This window comes from the organism of the source record quoted next, unplaced genomic scaffold (genome assembly GCF_019419815.1).
Source record: "Pyrus x bretschneideri cultivar Hongxiangsu unplaced genomic scaffold, Pyrus_bretschneideri_v1 Contig8, whole genome shotgun sequence".
NCBI lineage: Eukaryota > Viridiplantae > Streptophyta > Magnoliopsida > Rosales > Rosaceae > Pyrus > Pyrus x bretschneideri.
In genome coordinates this window covers 2844565-2865082 of record NW_025999820.1, presented here as the reverse complement: position 1 = coordinate 2865082, position 20518 = coordinate 2844565, and the positions used below count along the sequence as shown (strand labels likewise).

Genomic DNA, 20518 nt, shown 5'->3' with positions numbered 1-20518 from the left:
AAAATCTTGATTTCGATTCCTCATCTCCAGCATCACTAGTTAAAAAAATAAAAAATAAATTTTGGTCACTATTTGAGTTGTGGCTTTATGGTCTTGGCAGAATGCTCATCAGTTTATGGTATACCCATATTGTAGGAAGAAAATCCATACAAATGTTATCAGACCCAAACAGAAACGATTACATACATACAAATAGCAGTTCAAAATGAATCATTAGGTCTCAATTTTCTCATATTGCACATGAGGTTGAAATTGTATCAATTTACACATTTTGTCTCGTCAAAATTTTAATCATCAACTAAATTGATGAGTTTATTTTGTCAATGTGATGCAAATGTAGCTTGTATATTAGCTCACATAATCAAAGGTCTCAAGCGCACGTCATCAGTTTAATATATTATCAAACAATTAATTAGATCGAAGGCACTAATTGATATAATTTCAACACCTAAAATGCAATATGAGAAAATTGAATCTACGTGGTCTATTTTGAAAATCACCCGAACTTTCTAAAATTTAGACCACAAATCTTTAGCTCACTAATGTCAACTAGTTTAAAAATCTTTTAATCAGAACCATCTAACTTTGTTGTAACCCGATCCTGATTTACACCACTGAATAAGACTTTGGGGTACAAACTTTTAAAGAAGTTGCTCTCTTGTTTCCTAACCCAACAACCCACCACCGACCACCCACCCCCCAACCCCTCTCCCAACCGATGTGCCGCCAATGCCTCGCAATCGGAGGCACCATCATGGGACACCTCCACTGCAGAGGCGTCGGTGGCTCAGGTGGCAGCCATGACTGGAACTAACATTCTTTTTAATTCTCAAAATTTGAAAATAAACGGATTCATAATAACTAAAGAATTTAATGAAAGATAGTAACTAAAGTCATTTCCATGTAGAAATCTAGACTTACCATAATGTGGCAGTTTATTATCTTTCGGGGCTGAATTCGCCAGCACACGACAAAAAACACATGCATAGATATTGAGGCCAGTGATGCACATAAGAAATTCTAACGAAAGTGCCAAATACCAGTTCAAGAACCTACTATCTACAAACTTAGGGAATAAGAAAACAACAAAGCTAAATAACAGTGGTTTGCAGCCACCTTCAGCGGGGTGGCCAAGTAGAGTTTTCACTTTAGTATGCTTTACCCTAGCTCAACAGTCCAATCCATCTTGTCCTCTGAAAGACCCATTTGTAATCGGGTAAGCAGAGAGTAGAGCTTTTCCGACACGACTCCAAAACCACCTTCTCCATAAGAAACCCTACACAAGAAAAAGATCACAATTATGTTTCTTTGATTGTGGTATGGATGCTCCCACATAAACCCAATCTTCTATTTTAATAAGCAGGAGTGCTACTGAGACATGTTTGGCATGGACATTTACTTTCCCCCGAGTTTCCAATAAGTAATAGCCATATATGTATTTTAGGGCTTTTCACATACAAGCTCACGATAACATTGTACTTTAGAGAAAAGGACTTCAAACGCAATGGTTTATTTTAAAAAGGCCAGCTACATTGTAATGGGAGGCACCAAAGAAACTTCACAACTAAGAATTGTTCAGATGAAGGATTTTTTCCCCAATAGATGTCTTAGAAGTGTTTTTGTATAATATTGTCGGGGTATTATTTTCTAATTTAAAATTGAACGGGCAATTTCCCCTTACAAGAGCATGACATAATCAAAGATTACGTTAATTTCTTCACCAACAAACAAGGCAAAAGAAGAAATCTCCGCTTCCCATTTTGAGGAAACGTTTCAAAATGTCACTCATTTTTACCGTTTTGTTGATAGACAAAGAAAAACTTGCTTTGCAGGCCAATAAAGAAAAAGAAAAGCTGTTTTCTTTCTCTGGAACTTTTGTTAGACATACAAAACTTACTTTTTGCCAAGATACGTTATGCTGCCAACAGGTGATACAACCACAGCTGTTCCGGTGCAGAAGACTTCATCAGCATCAAGTAATTCATCCACTGCCACTTGGCGCTCCTCAACCTGCACATTATAAAATGGCATTCGGCAATTAAGTTACTAAAGAAAACATTTAAGCTATTATTTTAGCTCTATAACTAGTAGAGTACGCCTTGCACCATGTAAAAACCAAAATAAAAGGTCAATAACAAGAGAACATTAAGGAAATGTCTTCCCATCCCCAACTCCCCAATCATATACCATATTCATACCTGGAATCCTTCGCTACGAGCAACATCAATTATACTCTTTCGAGTAATGCCAGGTAAGATTGTCCCTTTTATTGCCGGAGTAGAGATAACATTATCCTAGAAACACAATAAACATGGACAAATTAGCTTTGACACCTTTAAACTATAACATTGTACATATATGCTTCATGAAAGTGCAAATGACATGTCAGATGCAAGGGCTTATTGTTCCAACTAACGTTAAGTTCCATGAAAAGAATGTACTTGCTATGGGGTCGAAGACGACAGACCATCTCAAACTAACAAAAATTATTAATACTTATATTAGAAGCCAGTAGGCTAATCTTGGAAAGCTCTAGGCTGCATTTAAATTTAAGAAACAATGCTGCTGTTCAAGTAATGAGGAAAATTACACTAGAATTTGTTCCAGAACTTAAAGGGAGTAAAATCTCTTCTTCAATTTTATGAGACATGGCAATGCTACAGTATCTACTGTAATGGGTAACAGTATTGAGGAAAGGTTGCAATTATAAAAGTGGATTTCAGTGCTTAAGGTTATCAGACATGCCAGGTGATAACAATTGGTAAATGTTAGATGCAATTTGTGGCAGCACCAGCAATGCATTCGTGTTGTTACTATGGTATGGTCTGGTGTGCAAACCAAAGTGTCTATTTGGTAAGGTTCTTAAAAGAAAAAGTGTTGGCTTGGGTACTGCTGCATTTGTACGAGTGGTAGCATGAGATTGCAGTAAGTGCAGGTGGATGGTTTTTTTAAGCATGCAATTTTGTGAACTCACAAACACAATGAAATCATAGCACATTGAGAAAGCAAACATCTAGGCAGCCACCAATCAATAATAATATATAGTGTAAATGATAATAAAAATAAAAATAAGACATGCGCACCCACAAAATTCCAGTCATATTACCTTGACAACAAAAATATTGCACAAGGAAACCTCCTCTAGATATTTTTTGTGAACACAGTCGAGGTACAAGACATCAGAATAGCCTTTCGCTTTTGCAGCAGACTGTGCCTTCAAAACCTACAGATAAACCATTTAACATTTTGAAGATTAACAGGTCAGCAGCTAAATACTGCAATTTCAAGTTTAACAAAGTGAAATGATAAATACTAACAAGCACTAACTTAACTACAGGAAAATGGTTGGAATGAGCCTTTGTTTAGTCGGTGACATTACAAAAGTTAATTAATTCGTTAAAGAAACAAATATATGATTTTCATTGATGGACACAGACGGAGCCTCGTATTTAAAATTTTAAAGAGAGTACAAAAGTTTAAACACTAAGCAATTAATATCTATGAAACTAAATAAAGGGTTGCTGCTTTTAGTTCTTGACGCACTAAAGAAGTTAGAACCATATGCAGAGGGGAAATATTATGGTCACAGTTTTATGATTTTACACCAAAAAAATCAAGACAGAACATAGTCATAGGCAGCAGACAATTAATAATTTAAAAAGACGAATTGGACCAAGATTCAAGTAATTAAGAACTACATAATAAGAGAAGCACTAGCTTACCGCGGCATAATTCCCTATAGTCTTGACCCCTCCAGTACCACCAGGAGTTGCACGATGCAATTCATGTTCGACAATCAAATTTATGGGTGCAACACCTTCCTGCCACCAGGCATGCAGATATAAACCACTCAATGATGGTCGAAATGTAACTAAACAAGCAAAGAATCCGAGAACAAAAAGAAAACAATAGGGTAAAACCAAATTCAAACACGTGACCTATTTACATTAAGACAAGGGAATACCAGACAAGAACATAGAAGCTAAAAGTAATGAGATAATCCACACACCCAATGGAAAAAGGAACACATTTATGCACCAAACACTTAGATAAAAACTTAAAATGTAACTTGCACTTTTCATGATTATGACTCACTAAAAAGATTTCAAAATGTCCATACCAATCGTGACTCAATCATGTTGAACAATCAATGGGCAATATTGAATTGGGTGATAGCATCCAACAATGCATTAAATCGAAATAAATCATTAGTTAGTGAATTCACAAGACTGCATTAGTATAAAATAAACTGCCAATATTAAACTTGGTATAGCAAAAACAATTGGAAGAAAATTCCTGAAAACCAAGGGCAGTGACATGGTATTTTACACTTTGTAGCAATATGCAAGTACGACAACAAACCTGAAAATAGTTTCCAACGGGTGAAACATAAATAAGAAATGTGTACTCCGGAGCAGGTGCAAGACCAAGAACAGCACCACTACCCATTAGCAATGGCCTGATATATAGGGAACCTTTGCCTGGAGGGGGAACCTGAAACAAGAGATTGACAACTCATTAACAACATTCCACATGCTAACATTCAAAATAAAAAATTCTTACTACATGTGTGTTTTTATTACCCAGCGTTTATTTGCTAAAACAGTAGCCTTTACAGCTTCAACAAACTGTTTGACAGTTGGTGATGGCATACACATCCGCTCTGCACCCAACCTCATCCGCAATGCATTTTCCTCAGGTCGAAACAAGTGTATAGTACCATCTTCTTTCCTGTAGGCTTTCAAACCTTCAAACAATCCCTAAGGAAATGAAGAGAAAGAGTAAAGTATGATTAGTCAATATTCAAGTACTCGGATTACTTAATTAAAATATTTTATTTCCCAAACTTTTCTTTCAGTTTAACCTCATCATGAGGTGATAACACATCTCTCACCCCCTTGACTTATCCTCCATATATGAAACCAATCACTTTAATGCCCTACTTAGTTACAAACCCGCACTACAAGCCTCATCATGTTCATAACTATTCTTTAAGATTTAGACATGATACCTTAAGATTCAGACTCGTATATATCTCAAACTCCAAACTAATTAACAGAACAACATCTACCCGGTGCAGAATATGATACTTATTCGAAGTGTGTTATATTGTTAGATTAATGATGTTTTAGTTGGGTTTTGATGCGAGGAAGAAAAGTGAGTGAATAAAGAAAGATACAGTATGAAGAAACAATGCTCTGCTCACTCTCAAAGTCTGAGAGTTGAAGCTTTTTTCATATATATCACTCTATATCACGCACAAAAGGCATGAGTACATAACTGATAGCCTTAGCTGGATACACACAACCATCAATACAATCTCAGCCTTACACTTGTCATAATCTAAGACTAAGTGAATACACAATTCAAAACTAGGCTTATTTACTTTAACTTTACTTAGCTCACAGCTTATACACTAATACTCCCCTTTAAGCTTTGAGCAGATACAACTCCAAGCTTGTCTCTGAGATAGTTGAATCTCTCTTTTGGTAAAGCCTTGGTAAAAATGTCTGCTACTTGTTCTTTGGTTGGACAGTATACCAAATCAACAATTCCCTTCTGCAAGGCATCCTTTATGAAGTGATATCTTCTGTCAATGTGCTTAGTCCTTTGGTGAAACACCGGATTTTTAGTTATTGAGATTGCAGACGTATTGTCACACTGCAAAGGAGTTGCCTCAGATTGTAATTCTCCAAAATCTTCAAGAACAAACCTGATCCATATAGCTTGAGATGTTGCTTCGGCAGCACTTATATATTCAGCCTCTGCTGTGGATAGTGCAACACAATTTTGTTTCACAGAAGCCCATGAGAACACTCCACTGCCAAAAGAAAACGCATAGCCTGAGGTACTCTTGCTGTCATCTATTGATCCTCCCCAATCACTATCACAGAAACCAACCAAAACAGCCTTCTTGCCTTTCATATAATGCAAACCATAGTCCAGTGTTCCTTTGATATATCTGAGCACTCTCTTAGCTATCCCATAGTGCTTGTTAGAAGGGCCATGCATATATCTAGCTAACAAACTAGCTGAATACATCACATCTGGTCTTGTAGCAGTAAGATACAATAAACTGCCTACAAGTTTTCTGTATTTCTCTTCATCTGCTGCACCACTTCCATCTTCTTTACTTAACTTTTCAGTAGACACAAGAGGAATAGAGACAGATTTACATTCTTTCAATCCAAACTTATCCAACAGAGAAGAGGCATACTTCTTTTGATGAATGAAGATGCTAGATTCTGTTTGAATCACCCTCATCCCCAGAAAATGGTGAAGAAGACCCAAGTCTGACATCTCATACTTTTCCTTCATATCATCCTTGAACTCATCCAGCATATCTTGATTATTTCTAGTATACACAATATCATCCACATATATGGAAACTATTAGTATATCCTTTTCTCCCCTTGTCTTAGTGTAGAGAGTTGCTTCACTTAAGCTTTTCTCAAACCCACACTCAGCAAAATAGCTGTCAATCTCTCCATACCAGGCCCTAGGCGCCTGTTTCAAGCCATAAAGAGCCTTGTGCAGCTTGTAAACCTTATCTTCCTTGCCACTTATCACAAACCCTTCAGGTTGATAAACATATACTTCTTCCTGCAATATTCCATTTAAGAAAGCAGACTTAACGTCTAATTGAAATAGCTTCCAGCTTCTGTGTGCAGCAAGTGCAATTAGTGTTCTGATGGTGTCCAATCTGGCAACTGGAGCAAACGTCTCATTGTAATCAAGTCCTGGTTTCTGCACATATCCTTTAGCAACCAGCCTTGCCTTGTTCTTTTGTACTGAGCCATCCAAATTTAGTTTAGTTTTGAACACCCATTTCACACCAATAACCTGCTTATCACTTGGTCTGTCTACAAGCGTCCAAGTCTCATTTTTTTTCAATCATGGACAATTCTTCTTTCATAGCCTTTATCCAAGCTTTATCTTGTGCAGCTTCCTCATACTTCTCTGGCTCCACAATACAAAGATTGCATTGTGCTAGGATATCACTGATATTTCTCCATTTAACTGGTGTATGATCATATGGACTAGTGATCTCAACAGTTTCAGAGACAGATTTATCTTGTTCTTCCATTTGATTACTATCTACTATTTCTGTCACTTCTTGTAGACTGAAATCATTCACAGTACTATACTGATCTTGAATGTTAGTTATTGCAATAGACTTCTCTGAATTCTCCTTCCAATTCCAAGACATAGTTTCATCGAAGACCACATCCCTTGATAGAATTAACTTCTTTGAACATGGATCAAATACTCTGTACCCTTTCTCACAAGTTGCATAACCCACAAACACACCTTTGACAGACTTTGCATCAAGCTTTTGTCTTCTTTCAGCTGGTACATGAACATAATAGAGTGATCCAAACACCTTTAAGTGACCAATTCCTGGTTTTCTCCCACTATAGGCTTCAAAAGGAGTCATGTTCTCAAGAGCTTTTGTAGGCGATCTGTTCAGAATATAGACAGTTGTATGTACAGCTTCTGCCCACAGAAAGTATGGCATGCTTTTATCATGAAGCATTGCCTTAGCCATCTCTACAACTGTTCTATTCTTTGGAGTATAAGCAATGGATAACTATCTTTGTATGCCTTCAGATTCCAACAACTTGCTGAATTCAGTTGAGAGAAATTCTCCCCCTCTGTCACTTCTTAGACATTTCACTTTAAATCCACATTGTAACTCCACCATTGCTTTGAACTTTCTAAAACAGATTAGTGCCTCAGACTTATGTCGTAGGAAATAAACCCATGACATTCTTGTGTGATCATCAATAAACAACATGAAATATTTATTCCCAGCAATTGATTCATTATTCATAGGACCACACAAATCTGTGTGTATCAATTCTAGAGGATTCTTGGCTGTCCAAGCTTGTCCTTTTGGAAACCAATCTCTGTGTTGTTTTCCCATTTGACATCCTGCACACACACCATCAACATTTTCAAGGTGCGGAAGACCATGCACCATTTCTTTTTCTCTAAGCTGCTTGAGGCTTCTAAGATTTAGGTGTCCTAGTCTCTTGTGCCAAGTCCAGGTACATTCAGCTACACTAGTTTTCAATGCAACTTGATCAGTTTGCATTAAAGACAAAGGGTAGCACCTATTACTTTTCATCTTAACCTTGATAACCAGACAATCAAGTGAAGGACCATCAAAGATACAACACTCTCTTCCACCAAATAGCAAATAATATCCATGTTCGTCCATCTGTCCCACACTCAACAGATTTTCCTTCAAACCAGGTAGAAACATAACTTCCTTGATGCATTTACTACCAGAATTTGTATCAACCATAAGTGAACCTATTCCAGCAACATCTACCAGATTTCCAGTGGGCATTTGTACCTTTCCAGTGACATTTGTCCTTACATCCCTAAGTAGCTCAGCATTCCCAGTCATGTGGTTACTACAACCACTATCAATGTACCAGTTTTCATTCACCTTGACCTCAGTAATTGTACTGTTAGCATAAAACAGATTACTTGTCACTTCTGCCTGATTAGCACAATTTGCCTTCTGAACAATCTTGCCTGCTGTGCATTCTCTAGCCCAATGCCCAAACCTATCACAGTTGTGACATTTGGATTGCCCCTTGTATCGACATTCTCCAAAGTGAAACTTAGAGCACACTTTACACTGTGGTTTAACCATATCTTGCTTCATGAATCCTGAAGAAGATGAATTCTGTGCAGAATTAGTAAATGATTTCTGTTGGAACTTAGGCTTAGACTCCCATTTCCTGCCTTTAGAATTCCAGTTTTTCTGAGATCTAGATGAACTAGAGTATGCACTACTCTTGTTTTGTTCCTTTGGATTCACAGAAAGTGAAGAGAATGCTTTCTCAGATGCATCAACAGTATGCAAATCAAACCGTTGTTCTTGGCTTTTCAAAATTGCAACAACTTCCTGCAATTCTACAGTCTCCAAGCATTTTGTATTTTCAATGACTAGACATATGGGATCATATGGTTTACTAAGACTAATCAGAACTTTCTGTACAAGCCGTTCATTAGACAGAATCTCACCAAATGTTTTCATCTGATTAATCAATTCATTTAGCCTAGTAAGATATCCAGACAGAGTTTCATCATCGCGCATCCTAGCATACTCAAATTCACGTCTCAGATTTTGTAGTTTAACAGATCTCACCTGATCACCACCATGATACTCGCCATATAACAGATCCCAAGCCATCTTCGCAGAATCTGCATTAGCAATCCGAGGAAATATCTGATCTGAGACTGCGTTCTGGATAATACCCAGAGCTTTTGCATCTTGCATATATGCTGCGACCATTTTCTCATCGTCTTCTTCTTCCTCTGAGCTTCCTTCAGCCTTCTTCTTCTTCTTTGTTTTTGAGATCGTAATCCCTTTTTCAACTAATTTCCATAACCCATGAGACTTGAAGATCGTCACCATCTTGATTCTCCAGAATTCGTAGTTCTCACCGGAGAAGATCGGAGTTCTCACCTCAGAACTTCCAGATCCAGCCATCTTCGAGCTTTGATGATGCGAATACAAATCGAAATCGAGTTTTGTAAGTTTCCAGCAACGTCACCCAACCCAGAACGAGTTCGAGTGTAGCTCGATTGGTTTTACGCCCAGATCTCAAACAATCGAACTAGGCTCTGAGGCCATGTTAGATTAATGATGTTTTAGTTGGGTTTTGATGCGAGGAAGAAAAGTGAGTGAATAAAGAAAGATACAGTATGAAGAAACAATGCTCTGCTCACTCTCAAAGTCTGAGAGTTGAAGCTTTTTTCATATATATCACTCTATATCACGCACAAAAGGCATGAGTACATAACTGATAGCCTTAGCTGGATACACACAACCATCAATACAATCTCAGCCTTACACTTGTCATAATCTAAGACTAAGTGAATACACAATTCAAAACTAGGCTTATTTACTTTAACTTTACTTAGCTCACAGCTTATACACTAATATATATATCACACTAGCTATATTTAATTGACTTTAAAAGCTCATCCAACACTATATGCAAAGGGTCAAAAATAACAAACAGGAAAAATCACACCATAAGCCCAATTGAAACAATGATTTTTCCCAACATCGAAACAGAACGGAAAAAGAAAATTTATCATACAATAATTATAAGGTTCAATGGTGTCTGGTAAAAGACATGGCACAATTCAAACAGTGAACCAATGATTTTCCTAAAATGCACTTATTCAGGGCTTAGGTTTTAGGGTTTAACTCTCGAACTTCGAGCTAACATCCAAATATGAGAGTGAAACTCTACAACACAAATCGTACAAGGAAATTCTACACCCTACAAAATAAAAACTTCATGAGGAAACACCGTAGCATCACATCGGTAAACAATTGGACTGAAAACTTTATCATGTATGCTCCAAATCAGAAAACGAAAAAGAAAATGTTTAGACGTCACACACAGAACTCATATAATAGTAGGCATATCAGTGGACTAGGTATCCAATTTGTATAAACTCCAATACTCCCATTGCTTGTAATTTACTCCAAAAGTAAGAATACAGAAATGCAAAACTTTATATTGAATAAAGTAACGTTAGGGTGCAAAGTTTTAAATATTGAACCTGCCCATAATTCAAGACTCCGGCTGAGGGGCTCAATTCGATGTTCCCAAAACTTTGTAATTCACCTTTGGGAAAGTTTCCGCCTTGAGCACATTTCATGACGTACATGTAGTCGGTAGAATGAAACGCAAAGCCAAGGTTGTCCCAATCGATGTCTGCTAATTCACTTGTTTCACTGCTGAGCCCAGCAATAACATGTAAACATAGAAATCAAATCACATAAACCGGAAAAAACGAATTGGACAACGAAATCAAAATTAAGTAAAACAGAACAAGTTAACTAAATATTTAAAAGCAACCCAAATGGAAAGGAAGAGACTTTACACGAACGTATCGGACGATGCGGTATATCCGCCAATGGGAGAGGCGGCGGCTGCGGCGGCGGCTCCATGAGAAGTCAAAGGAGGCTGCTTTTGAAGCTGCAAAACAAATAGTGAGCGAAACCCCATTCGTAAATCAAATCAAAATAAAATTTAAACAATATGTATACATATATGTGTGTATGTATGATGTATGTATGTGCATATATATGTGTATATATAAGAGGTTAATGTGGAGGATAAAGTATACCTTTAAGGAGAGAGGAGAGGAATGGGAGGTGAAGGAGAAGGGGCGGAGGGGAAGAGAGGAAGAAGGATTGCGGGAGGGGCAAAGAAGGTAATTTGGCTGAAGACCTCCAAGGACGGCGCTGCTCTCCATATCTCTCTCTCTCTCTCTCTCTCTCTCTCTCTCTCTCTCTCTCTCTCTCTCTCTCTCTTCGTTTCTCTCTCTCTCTCTGCTCTCTGCTCTCTGTCGTTGTGAATATACTAGAGAGAGAGAGAGAGCCAGGGAGGCTGCTTGTGTGCCAAGTCAGATTGTTAGGCAACTAAAATAACTATCTTTCCATTTCCACATTAGACCGATTCAACGGAGAAAGCTATATTTCCTTGACCAAAAAAATAGGAAATAAAAATGATTAATAAATATGCTACAGTGCTACTTGCTCTTATGGATTTTAGAGGTGATTGATTTTCACTTTTTTTTTTTTTTATTTCTCGTACGTCTAAATTTATTTCTGATTATTTGATTGAGTAAAGTAAAGTAAAAATGTATATGAATAAGTAGAGTGTATGTGTTTGTCAAATTATTGTTCTTCTTTATTGTAAATGAGATGATTTAAATTCAACTATTACGAATGTTTAGTTCGATATAACGTTATCAAAATAGACACATGGTGTAGCTTACTTCAAATTACCCAATATAGTTGTACTGAAAAAAAATGATTTACCAATTTAAGTAGAATGGAAGTTTTGACAACAACTGAAAAAAAAGTAAAATTGGAATATGTTGATGTTTGTTATTTTTTTTGGTCGAATGGAATTTGCAGATGTGATTCATAAACATTAGAAACAGACTCGCTGACACACCCCGACCGAGGTAGGAGCGTGCTGGCCGTCACACAAAGGCGACGTAGCCATGTGCACGTGCGGAAGCTAATAGAGTAGTAATATAAAAGTACGAGTAAAAAAAAAACTAGCATTCTAGTACTAGGATAAGTGCTAGTTAGTGCGATACAAAATCAGAGCAGGTCTATAGCAGTCCAAATAAAATAACAACCGTAGTACGCCCGAAGGCGAACCTACAAGGTAGAGTGTCTGTCAGAACGCCGAAAAGCTCGCAAGGGAAACCACCGCAACGGCTAAGCAACTAGAACCTGGAGGGGCGCAAAACAAAAGTGTGAGTGGGCAAAAACAAAGCTCTTTGAAAACCATTTAGTAAAATACAATCTAACCCCTCGCCGTAAAACCTGTATACTTCCCAGAAAATAAACATATATACGTATGTATAGATATGCTCAAACATGTTCAAGGGTATGCCAATCATGCTCAATATATGCTATGACAAAATCTCTTAATGATATGCAAGTGCTCAGGTGTGAGTCGTATCAATCACACAATCCTCTGACAACCGGAGTCACCTAGCGTGACCTGTACGGCTGTATATAGAGCTCAACTGTCAATCTCAATAACTAAACCTGCCCACGAGTCGGAACCACCTAAAGGGTCTGTACGACAGGCCTGGGTGTAACATGTATATACGCTCTAGTGCTACGATCACGTGAAGGCTGTGCGAATAATCGCGGGTCACCTACGAGTCGGAACCACCTACTGTGGTCTGTACGACAGGCCTATGCACCTAACTTGGATCCAAGCTGAGCGTATGGTGCGGGAGGTGAACAACACGTGAAGGACTGTGCCCTACTCTGGGCGGGAGCACTAACACCGGGGGTGCAGGTTATGAGCTCTCTAGTCGTCTCTAACCACTATTTAATGTAATCGTTAATTAACGCTTACCTGGCACTTACCTATGCCTCCACAGCACCCACACATAAATATATATGACATGTGCATATGTATATGTATGCCACAAATGATGCATGCAACGATGCATAAACGATAAATAATAAAGTACATGGCATAAGGCAATTAACCCTTTTTAAATCAATTTCTGGGAATATAAATGTATATAGGTATATACGGAAAACAAAAGCCCACTCACTGGTATGTAGAAGGGTCGTAGCCCCCCTGCCTCGAATGTGCACGCTCGTCCTCGGGATACGTGTCACCTATATGCGAAACAACTATAAAAACGTTAACTTTAAAGCACATAACCCGTTTCTCGTAATAACTTCTCATACATTGCTCAAAATGGACAAATGAATATACCAAATTGATCTACACAACCTCACGATCACACACATATTTTTAAAATAATTTTTGGACCACGCACGCGCCCCCACGCGCCTGGAATGGCACGGGTCCACGCGCCCCCACGCGCGGCCACGTGCACGGCACACCGACGGAATATTCCGTTGACTGACGGAATATTCCGTTGACTGACGCCGTTAGTCCTGTAGGAATATTCCGTTAAGTCCAACGGAATATTCCCCTGTCTTCTCCGGCGAGCCGCCGCCGCCTGCGCCGCCGCCGGCGCCGCCGCCGTCGCCGGCGCCGTCGCCGGAAAACTGGAAATTTTTCAAACTTCGTTTTCTCACTCGTTTTTCAACCATTTTTCACGTTCTTTATACCAAAATGAAGCTTAGGACTAGTAGAATCACGTTAGACTACTTTTAAGGCCTAAAAATCAAAGAATCTCACCTGCAACAACGATCCAAGTTCGGCCAACTTTGAAACTAAGCTTTCCCGACGTCCAAATTCACCCAACGAAGCATTCCCAAGCTCCTTGAGGTCTCTCTAACACAACTACAAGCTTAAAAAGTCCAAAAACACAATGTATAAAACTTGCATGAACAGTACTCAATTCGGCCATTGTTGAATCGACGTGAAAACGAAGTATTCCTCACCTGAAAATGGTACCACTAGACTCCTCTCGGCCTCACCATCACGATGGTGTACTTGGTTCCCTCGATCTGCAAGGTTTTGGATGGTTTTGGGTTTGGTCCGTACGTTTTCAAAGGGAAGGAGGAGAAATGGAGCTCGGGGGAGAGAGAGAGAGGAAAGTCAGAGGGAGAGAGAGATAGCAAGTGTGAATGTGTGTGTGTGTGACCCCCACAACTGTCCACACCACACTAAACACCAAAAACCTAATAGAACAAACTAGGGGTAAAATGGTCATTTCACACGTACGGTTCGATAGTTTCGGGACGGGATGTCACAACCTACCCACCTTATTAGAATTTCGTCCCGAAATTCAAAACAACCGAAAACGACACCTAGTAACCAAAGAATAATCTAGGATACAAATCCCTCATCCGATCTTCTGTCTCCCACGTCGCTTCCTCAACGGAATGGTTCCTCCACAAAACCTTCACTAATTTCACCGTCTTGTTCCGCAGAACCTTCTCTTTCCAATCGATGATCGTCACCGGTTCCTCGTCATACGTCAAGTCTGGATTAATTTCTAACGGTTGAGGAGGTATCACATGGGATGGATCAGCAACATAATGTCGGAGCATAGACACGTGGAAAACGTTATGCACTCTGGCTAGCTCCGGAGGTAACTCCAACCTGTAAGCTACCTCACCAACTCGCTCCACGACCATGTATGGTCCGATGTACCGTGGACTTAATTTGCCTTTCTTCCCAAATCTCACTACACCTCTCCACGGCGAAAGCTTCAAAAATACCCAATCTCCGATTTCGTACACCCTGTCTGTAGCATGTCGATCCGCTAAACTCTTTTGTCTGTCCTGTGCCGCTTTCAAATTAGTCTTGATTACCTGGACGTTCTGGGTAGTCTCCTCAACGATCTCCGGACCTACTAAGACCCTTTCTCCGACTTCTGACCAACACAACGGTGTGCGACAAGCTCTACCATACAAAGCCTCAAATGGTGCCATGCCAATACTTGAATGAAAACTATTATTGTAAGCAAACTCCATCAAATCTAACCGCTGGTGCCAAACGTCACCAAACTGCAACACCGAAGCTCGCAGCATATCCTCTAAGGTCTGAATAGTTCTCTCTGACTGCCCGTCGGTCTGCGGATGATACGCCGTACTGTAAAGTAGTCTCGTACCCAAAGCTTCCTGGAAAGCCACCCAAAACTTAGATGTGAACCGTGGGTCACGATCCGAGACAATACTCACCGGAACACCATGGTACTTCACAACCTTCGAGATGAACAACTCCGCTAAACGGCTCAAAGAATACTTCTCTCTCACTGGAATAAAATGAGCCGACTTAGTGAGTCGATCAACGATCACCCAAATGCCGTCAAAGCCATTATGTGTACGCGGCAACTTGTACACAAAATCCATGGTGATATTCTCCCATTTCCACTCGGGAACGGGAAGCGGCTGCAATAATCCAAACGGCTTTTTCCTTTCCGCCTTAATCTGCTGACAAATGGCACACCTACTCACATACTCGGCTATTTCCCTTTTCATACCCGGCCAATAATAAAATGGTCGAATGGTATGGTACATTTTTGTAGCTCCTGGATGCATGGCGTAAGCCGAGATATGTGCTTCATCCAGAATTTCTTTCTTTAAATCCACGACATTCGGCACGAACATTCTACCCTCTAGCATCAACATGCCATCCGAATCACGAACTCTGAGGTCTCGCCTCCTTCCTTGCTCTCGAGCTTGGATTAATTCTTGAGTCTGCTCATCAGCTACTTGAGCCGCAAGCACCCGATCGACTAAGATAGGCCTAACCTGAAAATTAGCAAGTAAAGCCACATCTCGATCTTCAACTTCTAACCTCACTCCTGTAGCACGCAAGTCCGCCAAAAGAGGAATACGGCTTGCATACAACGCATTAATGCGGCCTTGAGACTTTCGACTAAGTGCATCAGCAACTACATTCGCACGACCAGGGTGATAATCAATCGTACAGTCGTAATCGCTGAGCAGCTCCAACCACCTCCGCTGACGAAGATTAAGTTCCTTCTGAGTAAAGAGATACTGGAGACTCTTGTGATCTGTAAAGATCCTGCACTTTTCTCCGTAAAGATAGTGTCTCCACAACTTCAACGCAAAAATGATAGCAGCCAACTCCAAATCATGTGTAGGGTAATTCATCTCATGAGGTTTCAACTGCCGCGAAGCATAAGCAATCACCCTACCCTGCTGCATCAATACACATCCCAAACCATTCAAGGAAGCATCGCTATAAACCTCGAAATCACCGCTATCGTCTGGGAGTGCCAAAACAGGTGCATGAGTGAGACAATGCTTCAACTGTTGGAAACTCTGTTCACACCTATCATCCCACTCAAATTTAACATCCTTCCTTGTTAATCTCGTCAGTGGTAAGGCAATCACCGAAAAATCCTTAACGAATCTCCGATAATACCCTGCCAATCCAAGGAAACTTCTCACCTCGGTGACGGTTCGCGGTTGCTCCCAATTCTCTACCGCTGCAACTTTCTGAGGGTCAACCAAAATACCCTGAGCAGAGATGACGTGCCCCAAGAACGCAACTTGGTCTAACCAGAACTGGCACTTGCTAAACTTAGCATATAGTTGGTGTTCCCTCAACCTCTTTAACACCAAAGTAAGATGTCGAACATGCTCCGCTTTCGACTTAGAATACACCAGAATATCGTCAATAAAGACAATGACAAATCTATCCAAGTAAGGCTGGAATACTCGGTTCATCAAATCCATGAAGGCGGCTGGTGCATTCGTCAACCCAAATGGCATAACCAGAAACTCGTAATGACCGTAACGAGTCCTGAACGCCGTCTTAGGGACATCATCCCTACCGATCTTCAGCTGATAGTAACCAGACCTCAAGTCTATCTTAGAGAACACGCAAGCACCTCTCAGCTGATCAAACAAATCATCGATACGAGGCAAGGGATAACGGTTTTTAATCGTCACCCGATTGAGTTGCCTGTAGTCGATGCACAGTCTCAAGGTTCCATCCTTCTTCCTCACGAATAACACTGGAGCGCCCCAAGGTGAAGTACTAGGCTGAATGAATCCTTTATCCACTAATTCTTGCAGTTGCACTTTCAATTCCCTTAATTCAGCAGGTGCCATACGGTAAGGAGTCAACGAAATAGGATTAGTACCTGGAAGCAACTCGATAGTGAACTCCAAATCTCGATCTGGTGGTAATCCAGGCAATTCCTCGGGAAAAACATCTGGAAAGTGTCGGACGACCCTCACGTCCTCAACACCACAAGGGGGAGTCTCATCCAACACCACATGGGCTAAATACCCCTGACAACCTTTAGTCAACAGCCTTTCCGCTCGTAGCGCCGAAATAACACCATGTCTCACCCCACTCTGCTCACCAACAAAGGTAACCACGGGTAGTCCAGGACGACGAAATGTAACTACCTTCCCGTAACAATCAATATTGGCACGATTGGGGTGCAACCAATCCGCGCCCAAAATCACATCAAAATCCACAATATCTAACGGGATAAGATCAGCGGGCATAACCACGCCCTCCACTATCACTGGACAACCTGGGTACACGCGATCCACAATACATCTCTCCCCTCTAGGCATAGCGAACTCTAAATCATACCCTAGGGGTGTGGGGCGAGGTTGCGTCACTTGAGCAAATGTATGAGAAATCACAGAATGTGTAGCTCCACAATCAATCAAGACTCTAGCAAAATAACCAAGAATATTTAACGTACCCATAATCAGATCCGGGTTGTTTTGAGCATCCTGCAAAGAAATGTTGTGTATACGCCCTTGGCCCTGCTGCCGTCCGCCACGACCTCTGCTCGCCTGAGCACCACGACTCTGCGTACCACGCCCCTGACTGGGCTGACCGGTCTGTCTCGAAGACCCTGCACTACTGGTAGCAATATCTCCTGTCTGAAATTGTCCTCCTTGATACCATTGAGAACCGCCGGCTGAAGCTGGAGGATACGGCATATAGCCGCCCGAATACTGAGGGTAACCACCCTGGGAGTAGGGGTCCTGGGGATACTGATACTGCCCCGGAGCATAAGGGGCAGCATCGCCCTGATAGTGGTAAGCACCACCTCGACCCGTCTGGCCGTAGCTACTAGGACCCTGGATCTGCTGGAGTGGTGCAGGTGGTGGCATAAAGGTCTGCTGTGGTTTCTGTTGCTGCTGGCCCTGGGGACAATGTGCCGCTCTATGTCCCACCTGTCCACATGTGAAGCAACCGTTGCTACCACGTCTACATTCACCGAAATGCCGGTTGTTACACCTACGGCAAACTGGGGCTCTGCCTCGCCCACCATCGCCCTGCCTCTGGCCTCTAGCGCCACCGGAAAATCTACCTCCACGACCCTGCCCAGTGGCACTGAAGCCACCACTCGAAGAACTAGAACTAGTTCCACCTCTCTTGAAGTTCTGAGTCTGACGGGGCCCAAGCGATGCTTGACTTTTACCTTTGTCATCTTTCTTCTGGTTGCCGTCCTTTTCTTCATCAGTATCGCTCGACATATTCTCCGAATCCTCGATCCTCAACAGTATCTCATAGAAGTCCCGGTAAGTCTCGCTGTGGATTGCAGACGCCATAGAACGCCACTTCTTCCTAGTGCCCAAACGGAAAAGACGGAGCATCTCTGCCGGATTACCAGCGACATCAGGGTGGTAACGGGACAAGTCCGTAAACTTACGGTAGTACTCATTCGCTGACATCTTCCGCTGTTTCAGTTCGGAAAACTCCTGTTTCTTACGGTCAATATACTCAGGGGGCACATACCTTCTCCTAAACAACCTCGTAAAAACATTCCACTCGACCCTCTGATCCGGAGTCAACCTACGAAGCTCCTGCTCCCACCAAGCTGCCGACTCCGTATCAAGAAACCAAGCGGTCGTCTCAACCCATCTCTCCATAGGCAAGTTCCCCTGATTGTGTAGCACCCGAAAAGTCTTCTCTATGTGTTCTAGCCAGCGCTCTGCGTTCTCGGGTCCCTCACTGCCCTTAAACTTATCCAACTTCAGATTGTACATAGTTTCCAGAGGAGTCCTCTGGGGAGGGCGCATCACTGCCTGAAGGGCTGTAGCAAAAGCTTCCCCCAATTGAGTAATATCGGGGAACATAGGCTCAGAAGAGCGACGGGGTTCCCGACGAGGCGGCATAGTTCTGACAGAAGACACCAAAATTATTAGAATACTCACAAGGACACAGGACTGCCAAACCTAGGCTCTGATACCAAACTGACACACCCCGACCGAGGTAGGAGCGTGCTGGCCGTCACACAAAGGCGACGTAGCCATGTGCACGTGCGGAAGCTAATAGAGTAGTAATATAAAAGTACGAGTAAAAAAAAAACTAGCATTCTAGTACTAGGATAAGTGCTAGTTAGTGCGATACAAAATCAGAGCAGGTCTATAGCAGTCCAAATAAAATAACAACCGTAGTACGCCCGAAGGCGAACCTACAAGGTAGAGTGTCTGTCAGAACGCCGAAAAGCTCGCAAGGGAAACCACCGCAACGGCTAAGCAACTAGAACCTGGAGGGGCGCAAAACAAAAGTGTGAGTGGGCAAAAACAAAGCTCTTTGAAAACCATTTAGTAAAATACAATCTAACCCCTCGCCGTAAAACCTGTATACTTCCCAGAAAATAAACATATATACGTATGTATAGATATGCTCAAACATGTTCAAGGGTATGCCAATCATGCTCAATATATGCTATGACAAAATCTCTTAATGATATGCAAGTGCTCAGGTGTGAGTCGTATCAATCACACAATCCTCTGACAACCGGAGTCACCTAGCGTGACCTGTACGGCTGTATATAGAGCTCAACTGTCAATCTCAATAACTAAACCTGCCCACGAGTCGGAACCACCTAAAGGGTCTGTACGACAGGCCTGGGTGTAACATGTATATACGCTCTAGTGCTACGATCACGTGAAGGCTGTGCGAATAATCGCGGGTCACCTACGAGTCGGAACCACCTACTGTGGTCTGTACGACAGGCCTATGCACCTAACTTGGATCCAAGCTGAGCGTATGGTGCGGGAGGTGAACAACACGTGAAGGACTGTGCCCTACTCTGGGCGGGAGCACTAACACCGGGGGTGCAGGTTATGAGCTCTCTAGTCGTCTCTAACCACTATTTAATGTAATCGTTAATTAACGCTTACCTGGCACTTACCTATGCCTCCACAGCACCCACACATAAATATATATGACATGTGCATATGTATATGTATGCCACAAATGATGCATGCAACGATGCATAAACGATAAATAATAAAGTACATGGCATAAGGCAATTAACCCTTTTTAAATCAATTTCTGGGAATATAAATGTATATAGGTATATACGGAAAACAAAAGCCCACTCACTGGTATGTAGAAGGGTCGTAGCCCCCCTGCCTCGAATGTGCACGCTCGTCCTCGGGATACGTGTCACCTATATGCGAAACAACTATAAAAACGTTAACTTTAAAGCACATAACCCGTTTCTCGTAATAACTTCTCATACATTGCTCAAAATGGACAAATGAATATACCAA

At 41.3% G+C, this 20518-nt stretch overlaps 1 protein-coding gene across 3 annotated transcripts; it reads right to left on the bottom strand.

Annotated features, from left to right (window-relative positions):
• Positions 1-917: 917 nt before the first annotated feature.
• Positions 918-11439, bottom strand: LOC103931259 (branched-chain amino acid aminotransferase 2, chloroplastic). Of its 3 annotated transcripts, XM_048575358.1 has the most exons (11): positions 11377-11439; positions 11170-11324; positions 10924-11018; positions 10600-10777; positions 4584-4760; positions 4363-4494; positions 3723-3821; positions 3107-3223; positions 2199-2294; positions 1898-2010; positions 918-1276 (listed from the first exon to the last, which is right to left on the bottom strand). In XM_048575358.1, exons 2-11 carry the CDS (start codon positions 11296-11298, stop codon positions 1159-1161), a joined length of 1254 nt encoding a protein of 417 aa, XP_048431315.1. In that variant the 5' UTR covers positions 11299-11324; positions 11377-11439; the 3' UTR covers positions 918-1158. The 3 variants fall into 3 exon arrangements, with proteins under 3 accessions (XP_048431315.1, XP_048431314.1, XP_048431316.1); XM_048575357.1 differs by lacking the exon at positions 11377-11439 and having other exon boundaries at positions 11170-11352; XM_048575359.1 differs by lacking the exon at positions 11377-11439 and having other exon boundaries at positions 10600-10774; positions 11170-11351.
• Positions 11440-20518: the final 9079 nt, after the last annotated feature.